General features: G+C 42.2%; 1 protein-coding gene across 1 annotated transcript; it reads right to left on the reverse strand.

Moving 5' to 3' along the window:
• Window positions 1–3,364: 3,364 nt before the first annotated feature.
• Window positions 3,365–10,005, reverse strand: LOC136515671 (uncharacterized). Its single transcript, XM_066509199.1, has 9 exons — window positions 9,540–10,005; window positions 9,369–9,419; window positions 9,123–9,209; window positions 8,652–8,729; window positions 6,951–8,432; window positions 6,492–6,729; window positions 6,267–6,402; window positions 5,900–6,176; window positions 3,365–5,814 (listed from the first exon to the last, which is right to left on the reverse strand). Exons 1-5 carry the CDS (start codon window positions 10,003–10,005, stop codon window positions 8,398–8,400), a joined length of 717 nt encoding a protein of 238 aa, XP_066365296.1. The 3' UTR covers window positions 3,365–5,814; window positions 5,900–6,176; window positions 6,267–6,402; window positions 6,492–6,729; window positions 6,951–8,397.
• Between the last annotated feature and the right edge of the window lie 287 nt (window positions 10,006–10,292).

Raw genomic sequence — 10,292 nt, forward strand, 5'->3', positions numbered from 1 at the left:
AGCTATTCACTAATTTTTGCCAAAACACACTGCTGCCTTCTCATCGTCGTCAGCGCTGATCCTCACATGAGTCGTGAATAGGTCCTTCCTCCTCACTCCATGGCCATGGAAGCCATGGAGGAGCCTCTGTTGGTCACACGCGTAGGTAGGAGGGGGCCCGGCTGGGGCTCTCCAGCCAGCCGGCTGGCAGCGAGGCAAGGCGGAGTGGCGGCGCTAGGTTGCGCACGGCTTGTGGGGCCACGCAGGCTCCTTGGCAGGATGGCGGCGGGGTTTGGCCGGTGGCAGCGAGTGCTGCGGGCGAGGGCTGGAGGGCCTTGGCCGGAGGAGGGAGTAGCAGCCGGCCGGCCTCCTGAGGGTGGCGCACGGCCGCTGGGAGTGCTCGCGGCGCCAGGCCGTGGCTTCGGGATGGCAACAGGGATGGTGTGGAAGGGAGAGACAGGTGGCTTAACGGGGGATGAGGAAAGGCCAGAGCAGAGAGGACGTCGATGCCGTCCATGGAGTCCTCGCCGGAATTTTGGAAACAGACGGTGCAGCGGCAGCGTTTGGAGATGGGGAACGAAACGTGATTCGCGGAGAAGGAAACTGCTACGGGGGAAGGAAGCGGAGAAGGATGCCGAAGGCAGCGGGCTGGGCCTAGCGGCGGAACCGGTTGAGGTGCTAGTGCCGGAGTCCAGTGACGACAAAGCCACGAGTGAGCAGAGCGCCGCCCAAGCCACGCCGAAGTCGTCGCGGGCAGGTCCTAGCCATCGAACGGAGGCGAACAGGTGGATTTGACAAATGAACAGATTCACGACGTAGAGAGGATTGAGATGAACCTTCTGGTGGAGACGGAATTCTAGGAACGCGATGAACTCGCCGGCGAGATGGAGGCGCTGTCGCTGAACATGAGACTGTGTGTTACGGCAAAAAAAATCAGTGACCAGCCCAAGGTTGAAGACGAGGGCAGAAGAGTCATTTTCCCCACCTTCTCTCTCCGCAAATCTGATAAATAAATAAAATATTCGGTGCGGTGTGTTTAAGCAAATGGACGCGATTTTGTAATGGTACTGGACAAATTTCGCTCTTGGCGGTGTCCATCAGCATATTAGGCTTTTTAGCGATGTCCTGCAGCAAAATTTCCCTTATTTATATGGGTGAACTGATTACTTTGTGCAGATTTTGTATCCACCTTGCATCTTCGCCTTATCCTTATTAAGGTAACTATCACTGCTCTTGCTATCCCTCCTTCCCAATAAAAGAATTCCATCGGTGCACTCATCTTGCCTAACCTGTACTCCTACTCCAAGATGATATTTTCCTCAAGTAATCTCACATCTCTATCACAAAAATATGCAGGCATTCAAAAAAAAAATGGGGCATGATGATGCTGTTGCTACTCCGAATTCAGTAAAGGCACCATCACCACCCAAGGTAAATACATTGAGTAATCATTGTTTTCCTTATTGATTTTGCAATCATTAGATTTATCCAATGCTAAAGAAGAGTAATCAAATGCATACACAAGTCCCATTCAAACTTTATTGGTACTAAATGTCATCTAGGGTTTAAATTCTAAGTGTTCTTCTTCTTTCCTGTGTCATTGTTACTGAGTAGCAAGGTCAATCAGACAGAACGTCGCTTCACAAAAGAAACAGAGCTGTAAAAACTCCAGCACGATATAGTAATCCTCTTCATACTAATCATGAAGGATTCAATTACAACAACTTCAGTGCAGGTTCCATGTCTGCATAGTTCAGAGCATGCTATGGTATAACATAGTCTATCTCCCAAAGTTTAGTTATGTTCTGAATAATGAATTATGACTTCCTAGAGCATGGATGTGGTGTGGCATAGGTGAAATTTTTGTCCTCACAGGTCATTTATCTTCAGGCATACTAATTTTATCCTACCTTATTATGCAGCCATTCCGGACGTACAGCAACACTAAAAAATATTTGTTTTAGACATTAGTTCTTTTCCTTTTGGCTATCATGTGTAGCCTATGAAGAAATTTGCAACGAACAAATTGCATTATCACGGCTGCCTTCATTCCCCACCAATGAGCTGTTGCGCTTTCCCCTAGCATATGTGCTTCCTTCACCGATTAATGCAGCCACAGAAAGGTACGATCCACCTGTTCATCGTCGTCTTTACCTTTCCTTTCAATGTTCTTAGATTTACAGTTATCTGTCTTACATATGATATTCTCCATTTAAAACTTCTTACACCCCACAACTTTTTCATCATATTTTGCCTGCTTCTATGCAAAGAAAATGCCTCTGATCCATTATAGATTCATCTTCCCATTAGAAATATGGAGTTCATATAGATCTTTTCTATTTTGCAATTTGCAGCAGCCTTACCCAGTATGCACACTCTCGGTTTGCAGGTGCCTTGCAAGAAAAGCTTGCTATATGTAGATTACTATACCAACAATTTATTTTTTTCCCCTCATATTTTGCCTACCACAAATGTGTGCTTTTTGTGACACCCACTCAGCATCTGCAACACCGGCTACGAGAACAAAGCACAAAAGGAACCTGCACTGCTGTCCCCTACGTGATAACTGTCACTCCTGACATTGCAGCACAACATTACAACAAAAGCAAGGCGGGCACAAAAGTGAGGTAAGATCATGTAGATTCTATATCTGTATTACATGTAGTTTTGATGGTTTTGGTTGTTCATCTGTATTATCCACTTTGGCTACGAGATTACTAATTAGCAACAATAAAAAAAAACTATTTATAATTCCAGGTTACCATGGTTAATCACACAACCTTCTCTGCGTATATATGTGCTTCCAGATTGCTTTGCTTCCAAAGCTTTGCATGACTGTTACATTTTTCCGTACCAAAGCAACAATTGTGGACATAATCTTTGCCTCACGTCGCCAAGGAAACCTTCGCACAATGATTTAGTACAGTTGGACCATTTCGTCAAATTGCCCCTGAAATCGATTTAAGAGATGTTGTCCTTTGTTTTGCAACCTTGAACATATTCTGCTTTCGAGGATCGAGAATGCAAATTAGTGTATAATGTTTAAAATTTTAGCTCCTTTGACTCCAGCAAAACTCTGTGTCATTACTCATGGTGAGCTTTTCTGCATCACCTGTCTACAGTCTACAGTTGCACCACCCAATGCCTACGAATCACCTGTTTCAGATGTTGCTACAGTCTCCACGTGGCTGCGTTCCAAAATAGGAGAGGATGCAGGTCACCTTCTTTTAGGTGCTTCGTCATGCAAATGTTCATGCTTCAGCTTATTTTTCCATACTTGGCAGATGATGCTTCAGGTAATGAGCAGCATTTTTTGTTTGACAATTGACATGAAAAGGTAAGGGCCCCAATTGTAGAACTAATCATGATCTCTACTTATAGGAACCGCACAACAAGGGACATAGCTCACTACCAGAAACTGGAGATTTCGTGAGAGTGCAAAACATGTCACGAAATATGGTTTTACTCTCACGAAAATAATGCGTGAGGGTATACCGTCACGCATCAACTCTCACGTTAATAGACATGAAAATCTCATTTTCATGAGAGTTCACCGTCACAGATTCTTTTCGTGGCGGGAGTCCGTGACAGCCACCCTCATGAAAATAATGTTGCCACCAGGTTTGCATCGGTGTTTTCGTGGCGGTTTTTTGTGCTATTTCGTGAGAGGTCACCATCATGAACTGATTTCGTGAGAGTTTGGCATTTCATGAGAGTCACCGTCATGAAATGGATTTCGTGAGAGTTTGGTATTTCGTGAGTCACCCTCATAAAATTGATTTCGTGAGAGTATCACAAACACACAGAGAATATAGTATTTCGTGAGAGAACACCACGAAAACAAGTTACTTCGTGAGAGTATAAACCACCATGAAAGTTACCCAACAGTTTTCATCTCAATCCAAATTCCAATTGCACACATATGGTCCAAATGTCAGCATCTGATTCCAATCCCAATATATTCCAACTTCATCAAGTGTCCAACCATTACAATAAAAGACAGTACTGGCTCATAGTCCTAGCCATTCAACATAATAAGTTCTAGCACATACATATATATAGCACATATTGATACTTATGTTTTCATCCTCTTCATGGCTGCGATTTATGCTGTCATCTTCACTGCTTCTCAAATCTCTGTTGTATCCCGTTTGGATGTGTTCAAAGCGCTAGCCTTGTTGGAGCCAAACTTATATTCCTGCGTGACCACAAAATGAATGAAGTTACACATGATGTTGCAGACTGCTATTTGTATGAAAAATACTGGAAAAAAACAACTCGAAGCTACTTGAGTCCAATATATATTGGAAAGAGTACTACTGGTGTTGACAGCCATGCTATAGTAGTATAGAAGCATTTCATATCTTGACGTTGTCTTCTCCTGTGCAGCCCGCAGTCCCCAGTGTGCATCCAACCACACACTGCAGAGGAGACAATTCATGTTAGCTAGGTATTTCACAGGGAATATGGAACCACAAAAAGTGAGGTCAATCACATTGCAGTTAGGACAAGACAACAAAACACATAGTGAAAGACAAGCTTCTAGGCAGAAATCAAAATAAAAGGAAATATCTGATCAGGGGCATTCTTCTATCTGCCAAGCCTTTACAAGCCTTGTGTCTACACAAGGATTTCCCAGAACTCACTTAGCCAGCTTGGTTGTGGCCAAGCAGGACACAGACGGACAGATGAGCCCCAAGAACACAGTAGTACTAGTACTATGCAGTAGCAGCAGGCCATCAACCAGAGTGGCAAGCAGGCTTCAATGGGAGAAATACATTTGGATTTCCATTCTTAACTAGTAGCGTGCTCGTGCGTTGCTACGGGACAACTAAATTTTTGTATTAAAAATGCACGGATCGCACGATAAGATAACAATACTGTAAGTTTAATCTAAAAAGTAAAGTTTATGAAATTAAAAATCACTAAGAGCACGGCACCGTAGGCTCATAAACTCTACTATATAGACATTTTCGTGATACGGCTAAAATAATGTTTTATATCAGCAAGAAGTCTCTGATATTATAAACTAAATGAAGTAATCAAATATGTCAGATAAACATTGCTTAATCCATATATTTTAAACCTGTTTGACCAATGAAAATACACAAAATGACTGTTATATTAAACTAATATTAAACTAAATTCATGTTCATCATCTATTCAAAGTGCATGTCACAAGCGTGTAAATAATTTCAATATTATTTAGTTCTCTAAATCTATGAGACGCGACACGATGTCCTTAGCAAATTTAGAACTCGACGACGTCTGACTTCATCAACAAGCAGACGATTGCGTAGGCCTATAAACAAATAAAAAAAATTGTGTCAGTTTGTAGTTAATAAATTAAATCAATGAATTATCCCAAAAGAACTTCGCTTTGAAAATCATGCGCCTGATTACAAATAGGATTGAATACCAATTTGCTGAAATCGTCAGTAGTGGTCACTCCACCTATCATGCACGAGCAAAAAAAAATGTAATAACTGATACTTTATTTAGTTAATACATATGAGGACATCAGTGATACAATATCTCTCTTTCTATTCATTTGTACATGGAGACCAGCTAAAATGCGCAACTCTGATGCCGCTCGCTGCCATTCCGATAAGTGACGGCATATGTGTGTATACTTGACGGTTATTATGATGCAGTGGTACCTACGAGTTATAAAATTAATTAGCATCAAACAATAAAAAATTGATAGCATGGAGCAATGACAAAATTTTCAATCTAAGTATCTTTCATTCGTTAGCACCACATATCTGTACGGTCGCATCCGCACGTCATCCCTTCCTCGAATATTAGACACATGCACAACTATACCAATGACATCTACAAACGCAAACAATAGTTATTGATAGAATAGGAGCATGAACAGTTAACTATGTATTTTTAAATATAGGCGTATGAGGTATACCTGCAAAAAAGTACCCAACTTGAGCGTATACATCCTCGAATTCCATAAAGGTACGAGGACACTGACAAATCCATAGCTCTCTCTATGGTGCATTAGCCATACTTTATGGAGATAGAACCACAAAGTAGTCGGCACATAAATGGAAGATGTAGCCCAAAGGACCAACATGAGTAGGCGAGAAGCCAACTCTCATGAAGTCATAACATTCTCCTACACGAAGCAAACGGTCGAACCTCATGGTTTGGTCGTCGTACGCAACCGCTTCCATTTTGGTTCCCTATAAGAATATTAGATCCAACAGATAGATAACAATGGTCTGTAGAAAAAAAAATTAGACATGGACCAAAAAGATGAGCTCAAAATGCACCTGCTCATCCTTCAAAATTACACGCAAATATGTATCACCATGGTGATGTCATACGTTGCCTTTCCAAAAAACCATGGCACTCACATCCCATATGGAAGATATGTGTTCTATTCTCACTTCATGGAATTCAACCCATCTACAATCCCGTCCGTGTCAATCAAAATGATAAAACACATGAGTAAACCTATGTAAATGTCCGTGCATTGCAACGGGAAAAATATTTACCGGATAGCATATGTTGTAAAACACCAACTTATTAAAGCGTGAATCTCATGAGACGGCAGCACATCGCTGGGGCATGGGAGAGGCGACCGACTTGAAGTTGAATGGATCAACCACCATATTGCACCGATCGAGGTGAAGCCGCTGGATGTGGGCACGACTGCATGATTAGGGTTAAGTCACGATGCACGATTAGGGATCAACCACCATATGTTGATATAGTTGTGGTTGAGAGCACAACCTATAAAGCAAATATATCAGATAGAGCAAGACATGTCAATTGTATTCTCAAATAAGAAACCAAACCATACCTTGCCTCTGTTCAAAATTGATTTCTTCAATGTACTAAGATGCATGTTCTATTTCAGGTAGTGTAAACTATAGGATACTACGATACATGTTCTATTCCAGGTAGTGTAATAACTAATTCAGAACTTCAAGGATCCAGAGAGCATAACTTGCCTTTACTGTTCTAAAGCAAAAAGCTGCACAGCGTAATTGATAAGGGTCCCATCCTCATCCACTGCGATAGTTGGTTGCAAATCTTTTCTCCCACCAAGCAAAAAGCACTTCATAGTCAGTATAACATATGAGCTATCAAAAAGGAGAACTATAGCACGCAATAGCATAACGATCAGAGATTCATACACTTTGTACTCAACAAACTAATCCTAAAAAGTAGCAGAATAATACTACAACATTGCAGGCACTAACTAATAAGGTTATGTGCTCCTCTGTACTACTGAAAATCAGGATATCATCATCATCATCGCTGAAAAATCTAGCACGAGCTCAAGCTGTTTTTTATCTATGCTGCTTATGATCTCTACATTGCCAAATCATAGAAAATAAAACAATATCAAACTATTGGCTTATATATATATATATATATATATATATATATATATATATATATATATATTTCTTGTGTTGGACAGGGCAGGTAGAAATGAAACCATCCTAATGCAGTTGCTAGCTATTTCATTTGACAGATTTAGCAATTGACGACTCCATTTTCGAGAAAAACATTAGGTATATGGTCATAAGACACTACCTTCTAATCTAGTAGTAGACACTAAAAACATGGACACTAAAATGTTGAAAAGCGACACTTTATAGAATTCAGTAGATTTTCTACCAATAAGCAGACACTTTCACTGACGGTGCTTTGGCTTCCTATATCTGCATGGCTGTTTCAAGTAGACTTTGCATGTACATGGATACTACTTCTGTTAATTAGAAAAATTGTCCGGCCCATTTCAAACAACAGAGAATGAATAGAACTTGTGGCAGGAAAGGATGCATCCAAGAGGCCACGGTGGAGATTGATTCTTACCAATGGCGAACATCTTGAGGGTTTTCTTTTAGAAAAAAAATGGAGGGGGGACAGGGATCAGCAGGCCCCTTCATCCTGCTAGGTAGACATGGACACTTCTTTTCAGTTGTATAGAGATAGAGAGAAGAGAAGAGAGGGACATATATCATTACACATAGTTTTTGAAAAATATAGGAGGTCATATAGCAGAGGGACATTTAAAAAGCACACCAGAGCCCAAAAAATCTTTCAGAAAGATATACATGTAACACCAGAGGAAGGGGTCCAAAACAACTTACACCAAAAGATAGCCGCAAGTGCCAAAGTATAGTCGGCCATGTGGATCGATTCCTTGAATCTCAGCTCGTCTGATAGGATTTGCAATATTCCTAGATCCATCATTCTTCTGTACTAAACACTCAGGACAATTCTAATCACCTTCAGGCAAAAGATCCTCCACCAACCCCACACATTTCAAATGAAATGCAGTTGGACAACCATCACAGCATAACAAATTGCCATCCAAGCAACAAAGATGACATCCATCACTGTTTGCATCATTCATTTCATCAGAGCTTCTGGAGACAGAAGAATCTAATGTCGCCTTGGCAGATGATCCCCTCCATTTTCTTCTTAAACCAGTGCTTATAAAGAACAGTTAAAAAATATAGCATCAAAAGAAGAAAAGACATGACGTAAGTACAAACTTGTATATTGCAAGGAAAGTTTCATATATGGTTCCAGCCAAGGAACCAGCTATTGTATAGGCAATACTTGACATTCATAGCCATAGAAGAATAGTTAAAACCTATATATAGAAATGGAGAAACCCTGAGTAAAGCAACAACCTGAAATTGATGATTCCAATCTCCTTCGCCAGCAAGCCTTAGAAAAGTTGCTTTCTTTGGCCACTTCTCCAACCATCTCTGCAGAACAATTATCAACTAAATTTTCAGAACTAAGTAATTTGCAACAACCTAAGGTCAGAAAGAAACTAAGAACACAATTGCAGGGATATCCGGGCATCAAAAGTTACTAATGAAAGTCAACCGGTCTATTAAAGTGTACTATAAGGTGGTCACACTAAATTGTGCTGATAAATAGATGATGCAACCAGCTCTTCACTCAATTGAACAGAATCTGAATAACTCAAGTAAAGTAGGCAGCACACGGCTCGTCATCCTGGATGCATTCAGATTCTAGTTACCCATGCCAAGCCACATTTATAGAAAGTCCTCATAATCCAAATCACCTAAAACACGAGACCATTCTCTGGTATGGCAGGACCTAAATGTTATGGACCAAATCAAGAAACTCACTGTGCATATCATGTTCCTTCTGTAGAAATTTTTTGTGTGTAGTAGCTGGTAGAGATGCCTCCGCCTTTTCTGATCCCTTGAGTGAAACTAATTTAATTGTGAAAAACAAATTAATCGAATGACAATCTCACAACAGGAAAAGGCCCTCCTTGCATAGAGATCATTGTCCAAGCAAATTGGGATTGTCGGCAACAAAAAGAACCATCCCAAGCCTGAATTTGTCTCCAAACCTCGTCACTCACTTACCACTGCGGCAAGAGGATGGGAGCAGCACTCCAGCAGCAACAACCATTACAGCTGGAACCGTAGATAAGAACCAAATCAGTATGGTGAAATCAAACAGAGGGGAGGGGGGAGAGACAACCTATACCCTGGTTCTATTGTTTGCTTGGTTCTGCTGTTTGGCTTTCGCCTCACCTAGGACGCATGTCTGCCGGATCAGAGCACCGGACCACCGGATCGAGGTGTTGGGCCACCTGATCACTGAATCGCGACGTCTCAAAGTAGTCGGCGAGGGGAGGGAGTAGCCGCCTCGGCCTGGGTGTGCGTCGCTTGGATGAGCTGTTGCGGGAGCGCGATGTGATGGAGTTTGGAGACCGGCGCAGCTCGTGGCACCCCGCGGTGATGGCGACTGGTGCGGCACGCGGCAAACAGGGCATGGCAGCGTGGGCAAGCACGGGGAGAGGCGTGCTGGCGCGGCGGCGGCGTGGGCGAGCGCGCGGGCACGGTGGCGTGGGCGAGCGCCGAGAGAGGAGAGGCGCGTGTGATGGAGAGGAGGCAGGATCACTCCAGGGAGGTGAGTATAGCCACCGTCGGGTCCACACTTCGCGCAGAGCGAGCGAATCGCCGGGCGCGGAGAAAGATCGCAGCAAAAAGTGTCCATGCTTTGTTTTTTTAGTGGTAGGAGATGCAAACATCATAATCATCAGGCTGGTATACCAGAATGTCTGCCCCCATAACAAAACCAAAAGGCTACTAGCCTCAAGAAACGACAGATATCAGAACTTTTCTCAAGTTCTGCATTTCTGCAAGCATAATAATGAAAGACCTTTTTTCTGAAAACACAATGCAACAGAACTGCAGGAAGTATATGCTTAGCTTCAACAAACAAGTTTAGTTAGATCTCCATTTTTTAGCGCAAAGCTAATCATCGGGCTGGCATACCATGAG

The sequence above is a fragment of the Miscanthus floridulus genome, chromosome 17, assembly GCF_019320115.1.
Source record: "Miscanthus floridulus cultivar M001 chromosome 17, ASM1932011v1, whole genome shotgun sequence".
In the NCBI taxonomy this organism is placed as follows: domain Eukaryota; kingdom Viridiplantae; phylum Streptophyta; class Magnoliopsida; order Poales; family Poaceae; genus Miscanthus; species Miscanthus floridulus.

Coding starts and splice junctions, on each gene's coding strand:
- LOC136515671 (XM_066509199.1), bottom strand. CDS start 10,005: ATGGACACTTTTTGCTGCGATCTTTCTCCGCGCCCGGCGATTCGCTCG. Junction 9,420..9,539: donor CCGGCAGACATGCGTCCTAG/GTGAGGCGAAAG, acceptor CTACGGTTCCAG/CTGTAATGGTTGTTGCTGCT. Junction 8,730..9,122: donor GAAGGAACATGATATGCACA/GTGAGTTTCTTG, acceptor ATTGTTCTGCAG/AGATGGTTGGAGAAGTGGCC.